The 20,992-nt window shown below is 42.7% G+C and overlaps 1 protein-coding gene across 12 annotated transcripts in view; it reads right to left on the bottom strand.

Annotated features, from left to right (window-relative positions):
* Positions 1–20,992, bottom strand: part of LOC132385221 (rho GTPase-activating protein 32-like) — a 556,026-nt gene that overhangs the window by 247,953 nt on the left and 287,081 nt on the right. For 10 of the 12 annotated variants that reach the window (XM_059957165.1, XM_059957162.1, XM_059957163.1 and 7 more), the window contains one exon: positions 1,942–2,028. In XM_059957165.1, the coding sequence (XP_059813148.1) occupies positions 1,942–2,028 (87 nt within the window). Of the gene's footprint in view, positions 1–1,941; positions 2,029–2,919; positions 3,050–3,099; positions 3,119–20,992 lie in introns of those variants that run through there. The other 2 variants (XM_059957167.1, XM_059957169.1) reach the window with 2 other exon arrangements.

Raw genomic sequence — 20,992 nt, 5'->3', positions numbered from 1 at the left:
TACAATATTAAATGCTCATGCTTCAAAATTAGCCATATTTCTAGCCAACTGCTCCAGGCAAACAATGTGGAAAATTGTTCCGGTACACACTGCTCACAAAAAGCAGGATAAATCCTATCTAGCTAATTACTAACCTGGAAGGTGTCATCGACAGTGCCATCAAGCAGCACTTACTGTGCTTACTAAGCATGGGATTCACCAGGATCATTCTATTCCAGACCAGATCACAACCACGGACCTAAGAGCTGCATTCCAGAATGGAGTCAACACCAACAGTTCTTGACTTCAAGGATGCCTGAAAATAAGTCTTTCATCAAGAATCCCCGATAAAGTTGAAGTCAAATTAGTATAATGAGAAAAGCACTCCAACAATGAGAGTGGTAGATCACATAAAGGAAGCTGGCTGGGTTTACTGGGAGACAACAAATCCAGTCCTGGGACATTGCAGCAGGAGGTCCTCAGGATCGTGTCCCTGGTCCAATCATATCAAACTGCTTCACTAATGACCCTCCTTACATCACAAGATCAGAATTTCGGAATGTTCACTGACTGCTCAAAGTTCAATTCTATTCACAAATCCTGACTAAGTGAACCAGACCATGCGAGATCTAGAAGTGAGTAAATACACACAACAGCCTTAACCAAGGCATACTGAACAGCAAGAGAGATGAGTACACCTTTGCTTAAACCTCTAACTGTTGGCAGTTCCTCCATGGGTTGTAATTGGCCGAAGAGCATTGCCTCTATAATACATAGCATTGAGAGGAGATGCATTATGGTCACCTGGTAGCTGAAGTACAAGATTCAAAACTCAGCCATTTATAAAAGTCTCCTTTGAAATCTACCTCAAGAAATAGCTAACTCAAGTTTATCCCTCTCTCCACCCCATGCTGAGAAATGGTCTCAGCCAAGTACTTCAATAAATACTTAGCAATGGGAAAAATGGTGCTCTGAATTGTGAATTTATCAATTCTACTTAAGAGTTAGCTTCCCAACCTGGTTGCCGTTCAATTGTTTCGTCGTCATTTTAGGGTGCTGCAGTGTAACAGCAAAGGGAGAATTATACTCTTGGCTAATTATACACAAGTTCCCATTCAAAGATATAATTTAAAAGACTGAAAAAGTTAATAATTATGATATATAGTGTTACTCAGAGAAAATTACAGAAATGATCAGAATTAAGCTTTATCTGGTGACTTATGTTTCTGTGTTCATTAGATGTAACAAACATTATGTCTATATACACAATATAGAGGGCAAAAGAAGCAGCAAAAGATGGAAATTACAGTTCAATACAGGGGGTGAGAAACAAATAAGGGCAGATTAAGAGTGACGACTTGTAGAATGACAGAACATATAGCACAGCAGCATATATTTTAAACAGTGCGTGCAATTCTTTCTCCACAAAGACTCAAAACACAGGAACAGGCCCTCTCAGCCACAATGCTCATGCTGAGCATTAAGTACCCATCTACGCACATCCTAACATGACCAGCATAACTTGTTATTCTTTCCCTTCAGGAGTTTATCTATTTTCGCTGCTGCGAAATGCCTTTTTCTAAACATTAAGTTGAAGAAGTTCTTCCTAAATTCTCTATTGCTAATATTATTGATAATTAGATTCATGACCAGTAAAGGGGTAAGAGAACATAGCCAGAGTACAAAATAGAACTCACCATCAGTTCCAGTGATTAAGAAAACTCCTAATGTTTTAAACAGGGCCAAACCAATCACTACATGGTGACAGCTAATCTATAGGATTTATGCCCACCTATTGAAAACAATATATTTTTCTGATCTTTACACTGAGTTACTAGATTCTTAATTGTCTGCTTTCACAAATACTCCATTGTATCAGGTGCACTATATCATAGGACATGAAATGCACTAATGTATAGATCAACAAGTTAAAACAATAACCAACAGTCCATGCAATCTTACCTGACAGGAGACCTGAACAAGAAACACAAGGTCTTTGGTGTCAGCACCATTCTTGTTCACATCACTCTGTTCCTCTGTCAGCACCAGCTATACAATGGCAAGAAATCGAGAACGGGTAGATGGATTGGAAGGAAGAGAAATATTAAAAAAAACAATTAGGTCAATAGCAAACAATTTTGTAAATAATGCATGACAGTCTCACTGATATTGCTGACTCCAAAGTACTTTGCACTGAAACTACATTAAAGAAACTGGAGGGACAACAATACAGTGAAAAAGTGACATAGGAGGAGACAGAAGATTTGGACAGAATGGAGGAAGTAAAGGGGATGGTGAATATAGGGGAGGAAGAGTACAGTAGAGGTGGAGTTGGGGGAGGATGGTTAACACCTTGCTATGATCAGTGATATCCTAACATAGCTGATTCATCAGACCTTTCATTAGTCTCTAATTTCCAACCAGACTCAATCTCCTCTATTTGAAAGTAAATGCAATTCAGAGAGCTAGATTCACACAGGTTCAAATTAAAGTGTTAACATTTTGATGTGTTCTTATTTAGCATACATATAGCTTCCCCAGTCTGTAATAAAAAGCCACACGGCACCATTAAAAGAATGACCACACAGTCATTAGCCCACTGGTAGATATTGGAATTCAGAGCAGAAAAGGTTGCAATTTACACATCTTAACAACAATGCAACCTTCAAGCTTCTGCTTTCCCCCGAAATTACTTTTATGAAGAAGGGCATGTTCTTTGCATTTACTGTGGTAGGCTTCAATAATGGCTGGATGATTTTGTAATACGCAGGTTTAGTGAGGAGTAAAATTTTATAGTTCATGTCAAATGTTTGTTCTGATGATGTGCATTTATAAGTTAACAAAAGGTTTCCTCGATAAGGTTCTGAATGATCAAAGCTCAATATGCACTGAGCGGCTCCCATTTTAAGAGGGAGAATCCCACTACACCCTTGCACTTACCCTTTACTAACAATGCCTCTCTCACAATATGCAGACCAGCAGAGGTCTAGCAACACTGGGTTATGTCCAGGCACAAACTAAAAGGTAGAACAGTAGAACAAGTAAAATATTCATCCTCCGTATGCTAGTACAAAAGGCAAAAGATCAATCTGTAAAAATCCGTCGCCTGTATCGAACAACCTTCATGATGTCCATCCGGATCTTTTATAACCCATGGCTGAGCTCCCCGTTAACCCAGTTCCGCACTGCCCGTTTCATGCTCAATTTGCTTAGCTAAGGCAGCTGCTCTGTAATAACAGGAGTCCCACAGGATGAGGAACGACAGCATGGAGCTCGGCAGCAGCCAAGAGCAACACAGAAATACGTGCAGCAATGATTTGCCTGCCAGACATTTCACCGCTCAAAGAACTCAGTGGGGACATGAACAGTTCACGTAAGAGTCTTTATCCAAAACATGACATTTGCTCATTAAACAAGAACGAGGCTTGGCTTCTGAGCAGCTATGCAGCACTGCCTAGACCGATTGTGTGGAAACCCATTAGCACTGAGCATACACAGAATCTTAAATTATAAATTCCTTTTGAATCAGAAAAGCAGAGGTGTGCTTAGGCGTGAATATTTTATTGAATTCAGTCTTCATCATTTTGTTTACTGGAGGGAGAATTATTTCAACTGTGCCGAACACTGCGTTTATGTAAAGTGGTCTTTAGCTTCCGGTAATGGATTTCATGCTGGCTGGCTGCTCCTTCTCCTCCCCCAACCCATGCACACATTGCATATGACATTGAGCTTCTCTTAACCTCTCCAAGCAATTCTCCATTTAAAGTGAAATCCAACAAAGACACGCATTTCAAAATAAGGAAATGGCTCCAAGCAGTCGAGTTCTAAAGGTTACCCGAAAGTGAACTTCTGAAACACAAAACCTAGCTGAGACAGTGTGACCAGAAAATGAAAGGCAGTCTTAACCAAGCTGAATCTCTCTTTATGTTTTCATGTGATTTTACTGTAGCCATAAGACATTGGACTTCCAACCAACCTTATTAACTCTTCCAGAATAACTACCAACTAAATAGCATAAAGAGTACTGATCACAGGGAGTGAATTGCCTGAAACTTGAGAAACTCACCGATCCAATGAAGTAGGACACCTTGCCTCAGAAACCTGATGTGTAAATTAAAAAGGGGCCTCGAAAGGGTTATTGCCACTGGGCTATTTCAAAATTAGTGATGGATTTCACCCCTGTGGTAAGGAAACATACCTCAGGTTTGCGACTTCACTGGTAAAATTATGCTATTTCTTACTTCCAACTCAGGGAGCAAAGTTATAATCTATTATGTACCACAGGGACCCCTCAGCTATAGCCTAGAAAAATGAAGAGCTATGGGGAAGTTTGATACAGGAATGCAAACCAAATATTTTCATTCATTGGATCACCTATTAAATTAAAAGTTATAACACAATTTTAACAACAGTATTATCAACAACTGAAGTTTGGACTTTGCTTCCTTATGCCCACAAACTCATCCCCATTTCAGATCAAGATAACCTACACACAAGCCAGCACACAAAGTAAGTGTGAGTGTGAGTTTCAGCAGTCTATCACTAACTTAAATCCAATACTCAGCATTTACCAAAACACTAACAGGCAATACATTCGGATTACTTATGCAAGTAACAAATTGATTAGAAGGTAGGCTCCTGCCACCTGGGTTCAAATGATAGTTAGGGATTGTTTCTTTATATAAGGGACATGCTTTCAATCTTTTTAAATGTATTTTCAATAACGTATTCCATGTTGTCTGTTCGTCCCCACCCCCCAACCCACATCATACACGTCACATATGACATTGAGCTACTATTAATATCCTCCAGCAATTCCTGATTTAAAAGAAAATGCAAACAGACAATATATCAAGATCACTACACTTTAAAATGAGGAATTAATTCCAAGTCAACAGTGCAACTTCAGAGTTTTCTTTAAATGCTACAATATATTCTCTTTCTAGTCAGGCAGACCCTGGCCCAAATGAGAGAAGCCTTTTCCTCATCTTTAGTAACTGCAGAGAACAGCAGGTCAGGTAGCATCTGTGGAAAGGGTCTGATAAAGTACCTTTGACCTGCTACGTTCCTAGCATTTTTTGGTTTTGCTCCTAACCTCTTTCTTTGTCTTCCTGCTAATTATCTGAAAGTGACGGTCTTCAATTACTGACAATCTGGCTATTCAAAAAGTTTTCTGATTTAATTTTTAAAAAGCCTAATTTTAAGCACCTCCACTGAGTTACCATATGAGATTTCTTTCTTTTCATGGAAGCCTTGTTTCTCCATGCTTGTCTCATAAGTACTTTCTCTGAGCTACCTCACATCCCCAGTCTTCCTGTTCTTCTGTTTTATATATGCACACATACACACACACACATATATATATATTATATCAGGGTGATTCACCTTTGAATGCAGGAGGCACAGCTATTTTGTTAAGAAGACTGCATGAAAGTAGCTAGGCTACACATCTAGGTTATAAACAGATCAAATATTCCCTGGCTCCCTTTTTCAGATGTGCATGTAAAGAAAGCAAGCTTCAGCATGAGATATCCTTCCAGGGCAGCAGGGAAGAGGGAGGATACCTAGCAAACAGCATTGCATAATATCCTCAGGTTTTCAACTGTAGAATACCAGAGCTTTAGGTAAAGGCATCTAGACGTTAGTCACTGCCAGCATTCTTTTCAGATGTTCACAAATACACATTTAGCTGAGGGCAGTAGGTACCTTGTCAATCGTGGAATTTGGAAATTGGTAGGCAAAATACCTGATCAGCTGCTCTGTGAACCTGTAACTTTGCTAAGTAATAATTGATTATTGCTGTCTCTAGATAAAAAGGAAAAAGAAAACCACAAGCAAACAGTTACAGCTCAAGTTAAATACTATGTGAGCAATTCCTCCTACATATTATGGACTCTGCTCGTATTACAGAGAAATGATAACCTAACAAGAGAATCCAGACATTTGTCTACTGTCTAGAAATCAAATCTTAAAGCATAGGGAATGGCTACAGTGAACTACAATCAGCACTGCATAAGGTCTGAACAGCTCCCCTAACACTGATGAAGTGTCTCAGCCTAAAATGTCAACTGTTTATTCTTTTCCACAGGTGCTGCCTGGCCTGCTGAGTTCCTCCATCATTTTGTGTGCTGCTCCCTAACACTAAACATGTTCTTAACCTGCACCTGCATAAATAATTTAATCAGGTTTGAAAATGTGTTTTATGTTATGAACCAGTGCAGTTCACATGAACAGTAACACGGAAGGTCATTCAAAGGAGCATTCATTTAAAAAGATCAAAATAAAAAGCAAAAAAGCGTGCTTCATTTACTAGTCTAACAGGGGTAAATAATTAATAGGATGAGCAAACAAGTCTGACCCAGGAGATTCTGCAGAGGCTGGAAATCTTGAGTAACGCACAAAAAATGTTGGTGGAATTCAGCAAACTGGTAGCATAAACAAGAGAAAATCTGCAGATGCTGGAAATCCGAGCAACACGCACAAAATGCTAGAGGAACTCAGCAGGCCAGGCAGCATCCACAGAAAAAAATTACAGTCAACGTTTCGTGCCAAAACCCTTCGGCAGGACTGGAGGAAAAAAAAGCAGAGAAGTAGATTTAAAAGGTGGAGGGGGAGAGGAGAGAGAAAAACACAAGGTGACAGGTGAAACCTGGAGGGGGAAGGATGAAGTACAGCTGGGAAGTTGGTGAAAGAGACAGAAGACCATGGAAGAGAGAAAAGGGGGTGGAACCCCAGAGGGAGAAGGGGCGGACAAGGAGATAAGGTGAGAGGGGGAAAAGGGGGAAATGCTAAGTGGGTGGAGGGAGGAGTATTACCGGAAGTTTGAGAAATCGATGTTCATGCCATTAGGTTGGAGGCTACCCAAACGGAATATACGGTGTTGCTCCTCCAACCCAAGTGTGGCCTCATCACAACAGTATGAATGAGAATGGGAAGTGGAATTAAAATGGGTGGCCACTGGGAGATCCCACTTGTTCTGGCAGACTCGGAAAAGCAGTCTCTCAATCTACGCCAGTGTAACCAGAGAGCCGTGCCTGTCACATAACAGCACTGTCCTCACCTGATCGGAAGTCACACCACCTGCCAGTCAACATTTCACCCCTCCCAACTAATCAATGCACACTAAACCATTGGCCACCTTAATTGGATTAACCTGTCTAGCACCAAGCCGTTGCCCCCCCCCCCCGTGAATCACCTGGGCTGGACCTTCCAGCCCCCTGACCTATAAAAGGTGCTACGTGCTTGGCTCACTCTCTTTTGCCATCCTCGAGGGACCACCCTGCTTCACTCCAGGCTGAATACTGCAGAACAGCGCTGGAGACACGTGGTAAGGTGTGCATTGAATAGGGTTGTGGAAATGTTTATTGTTGTCCCTGTAGCAGAGAGCTGTGCTTGCCCATAGTCAAGGGACGGCAGGTATTGTAGTTACTTTTCCCTTGCTTGTATGTGTACCTGTATTCTGTCCCCACACTGTTTTCCCATGTATTGTACTGCAGACTCAACTTTTCCCACACTCGTCTATTCTAAGCACGTTTGTGCGAATATTGTAGCCGCTTGTGTTGTTCCCAAGCTTTTCTCCCCTTGTAAATAAACTCCTTATTATTAAAACTGTGTGTCCACAGTTGCCTTTGAGACCCAAAGAATCTGTCTCATTTCCATCACAACAGTCGGGTCTCACCAATATTCAGGAGGCCACATCGGGAGCACTGCACACAGTAAATCATCCCAACAGACTCACAGGTGAAGTGTTGCCTCACCTGGGAGGACTGTTTAGGGCCCTGAATGGTAGTGAGGGAGGAGGTGTATAAGGAAGGTGTAGCACTTGTTCCACTTGCAGGATAAGTGCAAGGAGGGAGATCAGTGGGGAGGAACAAATGGACAAGGGAGTCGCAGAAAGCAGGGGGGAGATATGCTTGGTGGTGGGATCCTGTTGGAGGTGGTGAAAGTTTCAGAGAATTATGTACTGGACACAGAGGGTGGTAGGTGAGGACAAGAGGAAACCTATCCCTGGTAGGATGGTGGGAGGATGGGATGAAAGCAGACGTGTGAAGTGGAAAAGATGTGGTTGAGGGCAGCGTTGATGATGAAGGGAGGGAAGCCCCTTTCTTTGAAAAAGGAGGACATCTCCTTCATTTTAGAAGGAAAAGCCTCATCCTAAGAGCAGAAGCGGTGCAGACGGAGGAATTGAGAGAAGAGGAACTGGAAAGCATCTATGGAGGGAAATATGGTGTGTCCTAATGAATGGTCTCAGCCTGAAACTCTGTTAGTTTATTCCCTGTCATAGATGCTGCCTAAAAGCTACTGACATGAACACAGCAAGAGATGCGAGATCTTCACTGCTGCCAGAAATGCTAATGGCATAATGGAGGAGGAGGACAGATGATGCCTGACTTGCTGAGTTCCACCAGTATTTTGTGTGTGTTGCTCAAATCTAAGCCAGGGGTGCATTCCACCATTAACACTGGCAGTGAAATAGCACAGCCCACACACACTCCAAGTAAGATACAGATAAGCCCTGACTAAGGGTCTTGGCCCGAAACGTCAACAGTGTTTCTTCCTATAGATGCTGCCTGGCCTGCTGCATTCCACCAGCATTTTGTGTGTGTTAAATGAGATCACATTACTGGTACACTTCTCTGGTAATTAAGAAATAGTCAGCTTTCTCCCCATGTCTAAACGGCCCTACCCACACCAAGAAATGGAAACTGTTAACAGAGCTTTTATTTCAAAGGAGAACCATGCCTGAGGATTCAGTTTTTATCTCTCTTAATTCCCACTTCACCATTATGTATGCATTAGCAATCAAAAAGCTCCTGCACTGAAGAGCCGACTCAGCATAGTGTTTAAAGGCTGATGCATCGGGTTAATTTGCAATCATACCGTCACCATAGGAACATGATCAGAGACTCATCACTACAATACTCAGTTAGGACAATCACAGGGGCATTGTGATGATTAGCTTATAACAAGACTTCTGTTGGAATGGAATGACTTTAAAGAACCAAACATTCTCTAATCAAGTTACAATGGCTAGATTGAACCAAAACCTCAAATTACTACTGTGCAGCTCCCAGAAAGTGCATTACAGAACATGGCACACTATTACACTCCATGGGGGCTGGTACAAGGGCCACCAGTTCCCTAACTACAACACTCACACAGCTAGTTCCAAACATACTACAAAGATTTGCCTTCCAATAGCTAGTTTTAAGTCTCAGTATTTAATGTGAATATTTTGGCTAATTCCGATAAAACATACTGATACATTCATGTGTTAGGCTTAACTTATGACAGTTTTATGGCCCAACGTACTTGCCTGCTTTCCAAAGATAGACAAGTACTTTGGCACAACTTGTCCAACTTGATCATCAAGGACAAGTTGGGCCGAAGGGCATGGTTCTGTACTGTATGAGCCAATGTCTGGGAGTAAAGTGGAAGCCAGGGCTGTGGTATGCTCCTCCATCAGGATGCAGGAGATTGGAGACATTTCCATTGACAGTGTATCCAGCTAGAGCTCCTGGCTGCATTGAGCATTTGGACACACAATGAAGCATCTTGAGTTCATGAAATATGGCAGATAATACACTTAACAAGTTGGTCATACCGCAGGTACAGAGAGAAAAGAAGTCGCAGTAAATGCTGGCAGGTACTACTGGAGTCCCTATGATAAATCCCTCTCAAACAGTTGGGAATAATGACCTTTTCAAAGGAAGCAGCAGCTGCAACCTACTTTGTGCCATCATGGTTGGCCGTGATGCACAGCAAGAGAGGGCAGAAACCTCAGTGAACAGTAGTGGTGGGGAATTTGTTAATGAGAAGAGGAAAAAATTGTTTCTGTGGCCTAGCATGACACTCCAGAATGGTCTGTTGTCTCCCTGATGCCAGGGGCAGGGATGTCTCAGAGTGGGTGCAAAACACTCTGAAGGAGGAACAGTCAGTGATTGTACTACACATTAGTAGTAACAACATAAACAGAAAGAGGGATGAGGTCCTGCAAAGTGAATTTAGGGAGCTAGGCATAAGATAGACAAATGCCTGGCTAAAGAGGGAAGGTTTTAGGTACTTGGATCATTGGGATTATTTCTGGGTGGGATCTGTACAAGGAAGACAGTTTGCTCCTAAACTGGAAGGGGACTAATACTCTTGCAGGAAAATTTACTCACAGTACTCCGGATGAGTATAAACTAATTTGTCAGCGGGTGGGAGAGGAGTAGGTGGGGAGTTTGACCCAAATGTTGAGGATAGACCATGCAAGTCCAGTAGGCACAGCAGACAGGTAAGGGAGCATGGGAGGACTGGGAGCTCAACTGCATTTACTTTAATGCAAGATGTCAGAGGTATTCGCTGCTTGAAGCAGCTGCTTTTAAGGCACCAGTAACCTGCCTTTGCCCCTTCTCCTGCCAGTAGAAACTGCTTTGGGATGCTTAGCAGTTAAGCCCCATGTGAAGGCCTGGAGCTAGACTTGGTTGTCAGAGGCTATTTGAGACCCACAACATTGGGAGCTTTTAATCAATAGTGGAAGCGTATCCCCACCACCTCAGCACCATTATAAATGGAAGTACCGATCAAAGTATGTGCATCTTCATCGGTCACAGGTGAAGACCAGAAGATAGGTAAATGTCCTCAATAGCAGGAATTATGGACCAGTTTGCCTGTAAGTAATTGTGGAAAAAAAGCTGTCCAGTATTAAAAACAAAGATCAACAAGATCGGTCAAAGTTCGTATGGATTAATGAAAGAATTAAATTAAATTGACTTTATTACTTACATCTTTCATTTACGTGAAGAGTAAAGATCTTTACGTTACGTCTCTGTCTAAATGTGCAATTTATAGTAACTTGTAATGTATAGTATGTACAACAGGACAGTCAATATAACATAGAAATACAATTGTATCAGTGTGAATTAATCAGTCTGATGGCCTGGTGGAAGAAGCTGTCCCAGAGCCTGATGGTCCTGGCTTTTATACTATGGTACCATTTCCCGGATGGTAGCAGCTGGAACAGTTTGTGGTTGGAGTGACTCAAGTCCACAATGATCCTTCGGGCCCTTTTTACACAAGTCTTTGTAAATGTCCTGAATAGCGGGAAGTTCACAACTACAGATGCGCCAGGCTGTCCACTCCACTCTCTGCAGAGTCCTGCAATTGAGGGATGTACAGTTCCCGTACCAGGCAGTGAAGCAGCTAGTCAGGATGCTCTCAATTGTACCCCTGTAGAAAGTTCTTAGGATTTGGGGGCCCATACCAAACTTCATCAACCGTCTGAGGTGAAAGAGGCATTATTGTGTTTTTTTCACCACACAACTGGTGTGTACAGACCACGTGAGGTCCTCGGTGATGTGTATGCCGAGGAACTTAGTTGTTTACCCGCTCAACCCCAGATCCATTGATGTCAATAGGGGTTACCCCGTCTCCATTCCTCCTGTAGTCCACAACCAGCTCCTTTGTTTTTGTGACATTGAGGGAGAGGTTGTTTGCTTGACACCATTGTGTCAGAGATGACTTCTTCTCTGTAGGCTGCCTTGTTATTATTTGAGATTAAGCCAATTAGTGTAGTATCATCAGCAAATTAGCAGATTGGAGCTGTGGGTGGCGACACAGTCATGGGTATACAAGGAGTAAAGGAAGGGGGCTTAGGACACAGCTCTGAGGGGCACCTGTGTTGAGGGGCAGAGGGGAGGGAGCCCACTCTTACCACCTGCCGGCCATCTAGACAGGAAGTCAAGGATCCAGCTACACAAACCAAGGTGAAGACCAAGGTCTCTAAGCTTCTTGTCAAGCCTGAATGGAATTATGGTGTTGAATGCTGAACTATAGTCCAAGAACTGCATTCGCACATAAGCATCCTTCTTCTCCAAATGTGTAAGGACAGTGTGCAGAGCTGTGGCTATTGTGTCATCTGTAGATCGTTTGTGTTGGTAGGTGAATTGTAGGGGCTCCACTTTGGGTAGTAGCAAGCTGCAGATGTAGTCCTTGACCAGCCTCTCAAAACGTTTGCTTATTATTGAGGCGAGTGTGATAGGATGCCAGTCGTTCAGACATGTTACCTTGGTCTTTTTAGGTACAGGAGCAATAGTGGATGTTTTGAAGCAGGAGGGCACTCTACACTGGGGGAGGGAGAGATTAAAAATGTCTGTAAATGCACCTGCTAGTTGTGCCGCACGCACTGTTTGGAAGTCCACTCTTTGGAAACATTTGTGTACTTCAGCCTCAGAGATGACCAAGGTGCAGCTCCCCTTAGGGGCTTAGTTTTGGGGCATCGAACCAAGAATAAAAACAATTTTGCTCATCTGGGAGAGAAGCAGTGATGTTGGAAACACCATTGTGTTTAGCTGTGAAGTCTGCGATGCTGTGCATAAGCTGCATGTGTTGTTGATGGAGAGTTGTGTCTGGATCTTGTCCCTGTATTGTCGTTTCGCTGCCTTGATGACTTTGTGCAGATCGTAGCTGCATTTCTTCAGTTCCTGTTGGTCACCAGCAATGTAAGCTCTGTGTCTCGCAGTTTGTGCTGCTCACATGGAGCTGTTGATCCAGGTCTTCTGGTTTGGATAGACCCTGACCGATTTCTGGGAAACAGCATCCTTGATGCACTTCTGGATGAAACTTGTGACCCCTTCCGTGAACATGGAGACATCCTCATCATGAAAGACATTCCAGTTGACATCAAAGCAATCATACTTGACAAATTCACTGGTATTTTTGGAGGATGTAAAGCACATGGAGGTAGATCAGAGAGTGAGGATTTCCAGAAGGCTTTCACTAAGATTCTATTCAAGACATTAATAGGAAAAATTGAGATTGGATAGATAAATGATTGGCAGACAAGAAACAGGGCAAGAATGAACAGGAATTTCTCAGATTGACAGAACCAGTACACTAGTGGTGTACTTCAGGGTTCAGTGCTTGGACCACAGCTAATCTTGATTTATATTAATGACTGAGATAAGATAATTAAATATAACATAGAAAATAGGTGCAAGAGTAGGGCATTCAGCCCTTCAAGCCTGCACCACCATTCAGTATGATCATGGCTGATCATCCAACTCAGAACCCTGTACCTGCTTTCTCTCCATACCCCCTGATTCCTTTAGCCACGAGAGCCATATCTAACTCCCTCTTAGATATCGCCAATGAACTGGTCTCAACTGTTTCCTGTGGCAGAGAATTTCACAGATTCACCAGTCTCTGTGTGAAGAAGTTTTTTCTCATCTCGGTCCTGAAAGGCTTCCCCTTTATCCTTAAACTGTGACCCCTTGTTCTGGACTTCCCCAACATCGGGAACAATCTTCCTGCACCTAGCCTGTCCAATCCCTTTAGAATTTTATACATTTCAATAAAATAACCCCCCAATCTTCTAAATTCCAGCAAGTATAAGTCTAGTCGATCCAGTCTTTCTTCATATGAAAGTCCTGCCATCCCAGGAATCAATCTGGTGAACCTTCTTTGTACTCCCTCTATGGCAAGAATGTCTTTCCTCAGATTAGGGGACCAAAACTGCACACAATACTCCAGGTGTGGTCTCACCAAGGCCTTGTACAACTGCAGTGGAACCTCCATGCTCCTGTACTCAAATCCTCTTGCTATGAATACCATTCGTCTTTTTCACCGCCTGCTGTACCTGCATGCACACCTTCAATGACTGCTGTACAACAACACCCAGGTCTCGTTGCACCTCCCCTTTTCCTAATTGGCCACCATTCAGATAATAATCTGTTTTCCCGTTCTTGCCACCAAAGTGAATAACCTCACATTTATCCACATTAAATTGCATCTGCCATGAATTTGCCCACTCATCTAATCTATCCAAGTCACTCTGCATCCTCTTAGCATCCTCCTCACAGCTAACACCGCCGCCCAGCTTCGTATCATCCACAAACTTGAGAGATGCTGCATTTAATTCCCTCGTCTAAATCATTAATATATATTGTAAACAACTGGGGTCCCAGCACTGAGCCTTGCAATACCCCACTAGTCACTGCCTGCCATTCTGAAAAGGTCCCATTTATTCCCACTCTTTGCTTCCTGTCTGGCAACCAATTCTCTATCCACATCAATACCATACCCCCAATACCGCGTGCTTTAAGTTTGCACACTAATCTCCTGTGTGGGACCCTGTCAAAAGCCTTTTTAAAAATCCAAATATACCACATCCACTGGTTCTCCCCTATCCACTCTACTAGTTACATCTTCAAAAAATTCTATAAGATTCGTCAGACATGATTTTCCTTTCACAAATCCATGCTGACTTTGTCCAATGATTTCACCGCTTTCCAAATGTGCTGTTATCACATCTTTGATAACTGACTCTAGCATTTTGCCCACCACCAATGTCAGGCTAACCAGTCTATAATTCCCAGGTTTCTCTCTCCCTCCTTTTTAAAAAAGTGGGGTTACATTAGCCACCCTCCAATCCTCAGGAACTAATCCAGACTCTAAGGAGTTTTGAAAAATTATCACTAATGCATCCACTATTTCTTGGGCTACTTCCTTAAGCACTCTGGGATGCAGATCACCTGGCCCTGGGGATTTATCTGCCTTTAATCCCTTCAATTTACCGAACACCACTTCCCTATTAACATGTATTTCCCTCAGTTCCTCCATCTCACTGGACCTTCGGTCCCCTAAATATTTCCGGAAGATTATTTATGTCCTCCTTAGTGAAGATAGAACCAAAGTAGTTATTCAATTGGTCTGCTCTGTCCTTGTTCCCCATGATCAATGTCCTTCCTTTCTATTGCATTAATCTCCTCTCTAACTAGCAAGGCTACCCCACCTCCTTTTCTTTCCTGTCTATCCCTCCTGAATATTGAATATCCCTGGATGTTGAGCTCCCATCCTTGGTCACCCTGAAGCCATGTCTCTGTGATCCCAACTATATCACATTCATTAATAACTATCTGCACATTCAATTCATCCACCTTGTTACGAATGCTCCTTGCATTGACACACAAAGTATCCAGGCTTGTTTTTACAACACTCTTCGCCCTTATACAATTATGTTGAAAAGTGGCCCTTTTTGATTTTTGCCCTGGATTTGCCTGCCTGCCACTTTTACTTTTTGCTTCTACCCTTAATTTACACCCCTCTGTCTCTCTGCACTTGTTCCCATCCCCCTGCCACATTAGTTTAAAGCCTCCTGAACAGCAGGATTTCCTTGACTTATTTCTATTTTCCTCTTCCTTGACCCTAACACCCTGGTTTCCTTCCCCCTGCCAACTCAGTTTAAACCCTCCCTAACAGCTTAAACAATCCCGCCAGGATATTAGTACCCTTTGAGTTCAGGTATAACCCATCGTTTCTGTATAAGTCATGCCTTCCCCAAAATAGATCCCAGTGATCTAAGAATTTGAAGCCCTGCCCCCTGCACCAGTTACTTAGCCACACACATCTAAGTTTGTGGATAATACAATACCGGGTGGGAGAGTGAGCTGTGAGAAGGACACAGAGGTGCTCCAGAGTGATTTGAATAATGTGTGGGCAAATATGTGGCAGATGCAGTATAATTTGGATACACACAAGTACCTCTGAATATCAATCAATAAAATTAGCAGTTAGATGCAGAAAGTAGTTAAGGAGGCAAATGGAATGTTAATGGGTATGGCTTCTTGCAATTGCACTGTGCCTTGGACAGGCTTGAGCAGTGTTGGTCTTCTTGTCTGAGGATGTATGTTCTTACTATGGAGGAAGTGTAACAAAGGTTCACCAGAATGATTCTTGGGATGATAGGATAAATGCATGGAGAGAGACTGTGGTGATTAGACTCTGTAGTTGTCTTTGCTGCGCCGCAGGAGAGGAAAACTATAGTGATAGCGACCTGGTCCTGAGGGGATTAGAAAGGCACTTCTGTGGTGTCTAAGATGATATGTTGCTTCCCTGATGCTGGAGTTAGGGACATATCAGAGAACAGTGGAGGGCATTCTGACTGGTCAGAGGTTACAGTATCAAGGAAAGATAGAAAGAGCAATGATGTCCTTCAACACCATTTTAGGAAGTTAGACAGGAGGCTAAAGAGCGGGGCCTTCAAGATTGTAATCCTTGATTATATCCTGTGCCACATATGAATGGGTAGGAGGGCAGGTTAGATCAATACGTGGTTAAAGTGATGGTGCAGGAGAAAGGTCTTTAGAAACTTGGATCATCAGGTCTGCTGCAGAGAAAGATAGGACCTGTAAAAGCAGGATGAGCTGTATTGGGACTGGAAGGCGACCAATATTCTTGCATGGAGATTTGATCCTGTTTAAACTAACTTGGTAGGGGACAGAACACAGACTATTTGTACAGCATGTAAGAAGGTACAGTCAAATATAGAAGATAGACTAAATCTTGGACACAGAACAAATGGGGGCACAATAAGTCATGTGCATAGTAGGCTAAACTGCATATATTGCAATGCAAGAAACCTGAGAGACTAAAGACCTTGATGTTGATTAGCACATGGGTGCTCACAGTGATGGGTACAGAATATCATTATAATCACAAAACATGATTGAAAGAAGGGCAGGATGAGCCCTGAATTTTGACAGTGACAGCTCAATGATCTGAGGTATACAAGTGATGCACCATCAATAACTCTGAGATGTGGGTTGAGGCTTTTATTGGCTGGAAGAAAACACAAGCAGCAAGAGACCATCACACAACATCCTGGAGACTGAGGAAGGGTCTGTGGCTCCAATCGCCTTTATACCGGGGTCTGTGGGAGGAGCCACAGGAGCAGTCAGTTGGGGGGGGGGGGGGGGCGGGGGGCGTGTCCAGACAGGTACATGTAGTTCACCACAACAAGCTTCAGGCTTGAAGAATTCAGGGAAAGGGATGGTGATACTCCAGATCATTTAGGAGAAGAAGGAAGAGGAAGAGGTGGAGGTGTTAGATATCCTGGAGAAATTATAGGTAAATAAACCTCAAGGGCCTGTTGAGATGTATTCCAGGCTGCTATGGAAGTCAAGGGTAGAGTTTGCTGGGATCCTGACAACGATTTTTGAAAATTCACTAGCCAAAGGCAAGGCACCAGTTAAGTGGAGAATACCTAATGTAGTTCTTTTGTTCAAAGGAAGTAGGGAAAGGCCAGATAACTGCAGGCCAATGTGTCTTACACCTGTGGTGCAGAAATAACTGGAAAAAATTCTGTGCACAGGATTTACTTGGAAAGCTATACATTGATCAGAGATGGCCAGCATGGCGTTGATAGAGGGAAATCTGGCTTCATGAATTGCAATTTTCTTAAGAGCTAAGTTTACTGCTGAGGACAGTGTGTTAGACATGGTTCACATGGACTTAAAGGCCTTTGACAAAGTCCTTCATAGTATGCTGGTTAGAGTTCATGGGATACAAGGCAAGCTGACAAACAGGGTCCCAAATTGGCCTGCTAAGATGACACAGAGGTGGAGAGATACTTTTTGGATTGTAAGTCTGAGACCAATGGTTTAGGACAAGGAACAGTCCTGGGATCCTCGGTGCTTGTGATATTAATAACTTGCATGTATTTGTAAGAGATACAATCAGTAACATTGAATGGCACAAGCCCTGCTTGACACCTGACTTCCCTGAGATTGGTTCTGCTGCAGCCTTGTTGGTTAACATCATGGCCTACCTGCCATTGTGGGAGAATGCAAGATGGAGGCCAATTTCAGTGGGCAACCAAATTTGAGGAGGGTGTTCCACACCCCTGCTTGCTTGCTGGAGACAGACATTAATGAAAAATTAATTACCACCTTAAATATGCCAGCAATGTCTTTGGTTGACTGAAGAAAAGTGTACTTGAAGACCTCAAACCTGACACAAACCAGACTTGGTATGAGATTACTAGACAAACACAGGAAAATATCAAGGATGCACTAAAGATATCCTTGAAGAAATGCAGCATCTTCATTGACTCCTGGCTCTCAAATGCTCAGACTAGAGACAGAACATTTGGGCCTGTTTTGAAAACCTGAAGACTATGCACTAGGAGCACACAGAAGCCGCTTAAGCAGATGGAGGAATGTACCACCTCACAAACTACCCATTCAACTGGCCTGTCTTGTTCATTTCTCATGGCACTATTCCCGCCTCAGCCTTTTATCTCCTTGTGTCTGTAAACAGTTACAATATTGTTTTATGTTCCTTGGCAAATTAATTTTATGCTTTTATTTAGCTGCCTTAATTGTTTTTTGACCTTCTTCCTAATTTTCATGCATTCCTGTGTTGTTGTCCATTATATCTTCTTAACTTGCATTCCAAACTGGCTGTTCTCCTATCCATTAGTCTGGTTTTAATCAAGTCTTTCCATCACTGTCGTCATTTTAAGTGCATCATATTATAGTTAAGACTGCCTCGAAATTCTTCAACTTCTACATGCTTGTTCTGGTTAATACTGCATTATCAAATCAAATTGTGAATCCCTCTTTTTAAAAAATAATTTCTGTATTCATAATCTCATTGAGAATCATGAAACTTGCTGGCTTCACAGTTCACTACCAAGATAAGATTACTGAGTCCTTCAAAGGCAGAGGAGGTAGAGTATGCTTTATGATCAACTCCTCATGGTGCACAAGTGTCATCCATTTTTATCTGCCGTGCAGGTTTTCGGCCATTATCTCAGTAGTGTATATTCCACTTTAGACTCATATCCAACAGGCTCTCGACCAAGGGGTCCCAACCTGGTAGGGGTGCTAGACGAACTGAACAATGTAATCAACAGGCATGAAACAACATACCCAATACCTTCCCCATTACTGTGAGGGATTCTAACCAGGCCAGCTTGAAAAAGTCCCTAAATTATTATCACCAGCATATCACTTGTGGAGCCAGAGGAGCCAACACACTAGACCACTGCTACACTACCATCAAGAACAGTTACAGTGCCATCCCACGTCCACACTTTGGTGCACTTCTACTCCCCGAGAACAGGCAGAGGCTGAAGACCGCAGCACCAGTAGAGAAGACCAAGAAAGTAAGGACAAGGGAGGTGAAGGAGCACTTACTGGACAGCTTTGAGCCAGTGGACGTGACAGTATTCAGAGATTCATCTTCATGACTGAATAGATATGCCACAACTGTCACTGACTTCATTAAAACCCATGTGGATGAGAGTGTGCCTATGAGAGCATTATGTACAAACTCAAACCAAGCGCTGTGGATGAACCAGGAGATTCACAGTCTGCTGAGAGCGGGAGCTGTGACATTCAAATCTGGTGGTCCAGGACTATACAAGAAGTCCAGTTACGACTTATGGAGGGCTATCTCAAAATCAAAAAGAACAATTCTGATTGAGGTTCGAGGCAGAATCAGATGCATGTCAACTCTGGCAGACTTTGCAGGCCAGTACTTCCTACAAAGTGAAACCTAACATCATGAATGGCAGTGAAGCTTCACTCCCAAATGAGCTCAATGCCTTTGATGCACACTTTGAAGGGGAAAGTTGAACTACAGCGATAAGGATCCTTGCAGCACCCAGTAACCCAACAATCTCTATCTCGGAGGCCAAAGTCAGAGCATTTTTCAAGAGGGTGAATCCTCATACGGCTCTGAAAACCTGTGCCAACCAACTGGTGGTTGTCTTCAAAGACATTTTCAATCTCTCATTGCTACAGTTGGAAGATCCCACCTGCTTCAAAAGGGCAGCAATCATACCAGTGCCTAAGATGAGCAGGGTGAGCTGCCTTAACAACTATTGTCCAATAGCACTCACATCTACAGTGATGAAATGCTTTGAGAGGTTGGTTATGGCTTGAATCAACTTCTGCCTAAGCAAGGACCTGGGCCCACTGCAATTTACCTATTTCCAACAGGCGGAAACAATCTCACTGGCTCTTCAAGTGGCCTTGGAATACCTGGACAGTACCAATACTTACATCAGGCTGCTGTTCATTGACTACAGCTTAGTGTTTAACACAATCGTTCCAACAGTTCTGATCGAAAAGCTCCAGAACCTGGACTTCTGTACCTTCCTCTGCAACTGCATACTCAACTTCCTCACCGCAAGACCACAATCTGTGCAGATCGGAAATAACATCTCCACCTCGCTGATAATCAACAGTGGTGCACCTCAAGGATGTGTGCTTAGCCCACTGCTCTACCCTCTCTACACCCATGACTGTGTGGCTTGGCACAGCTCAAATGCCATCTATAAACTTGCTGACCACACAACTATTGTTTGCAGAATTTTAGATGGTGACAAGGCGGCTAACAGGAGTAAGATACAGTTACAAGAAAAAGCTTGTGAATCCTTCGTAAATACCTGATTTTCTGCATTAATTACTCATAAAATGTGGTCTGATCCTCATCTAAGTCACAATAATAGACAAGCACAATCTGCCTAAACTAATAACACACAAGCAACTGTAATTTTTGTCAATACTGAGTACACCATTTGTTAAATACGTAACTTGTTACTCAGTTTGTTACAGTAGTTTGTTCTTTAAATTTTTTTTATCTATTTCAATGAAACTTCAGCAAAATAGAGCCGCTGCTTAATTGGGCCAAAATGTACACCATTTAAACAATCACAGTCTAGGTTCAAAAACGTATGTGAACCTCCGGAGTAATGCCTTCCAGAAAAACTATTTGGAGTCAGGTGTTCCAATCAATGAGATGAGATGGCAAGTGTAGGTTGCAGAGCTGCCCTGCTCTATAAAAAAGACACACACAGTCAGGTTACTGACAGAGCCTGTTCTTTCTGCTCAAGAAAGATCTGTTTATGTGCACCATGCCTCAATCAAAACAACTTTCAGGGGACCTTTTAAGAAGAACTGGAGAGATGCTTAGAAAAGGCTACAAAAAAATTTCTAAAGACCTGACTATTCGTCAGGCCACAGTAAGAGAAATTGTCTACAAATGGAGGAAACTCAGTTCTGTTTCTACTCTCCCTAAAAATGGACATCCTGCAAAAAGCACAACAAGAGCATAATGTGCAATGCTGAGAGGTGAAAAAGAACCCAAAGGTAACAGCAAAAGAGCTGCAGAAATCCCTAGAATTTGCTTAAGTCTCTGTTCATGTGTCCACTATAAGATAAACACTGAACAAGAATGGTGTTCA

Source organism: Hypanus sabinus, chromosome X2, assembly GCF_030144855.1.
Source record: "Hypanus sabinus isolate sHypSab1 chromosome X2, sHypSab1.hap1, whole genome shotgun sequence".
In the NCBI taxonomy this organism is placed as follows: Eukaryota; Metazoa; Chordata; class Chondrichthyes; order Myliobatiformes; family Dasyatidae; genus Hypanus; species Hypanus sabinus.
This window is presented reverse-complemented; position numbering and strand designations above follow the sequence as displayed.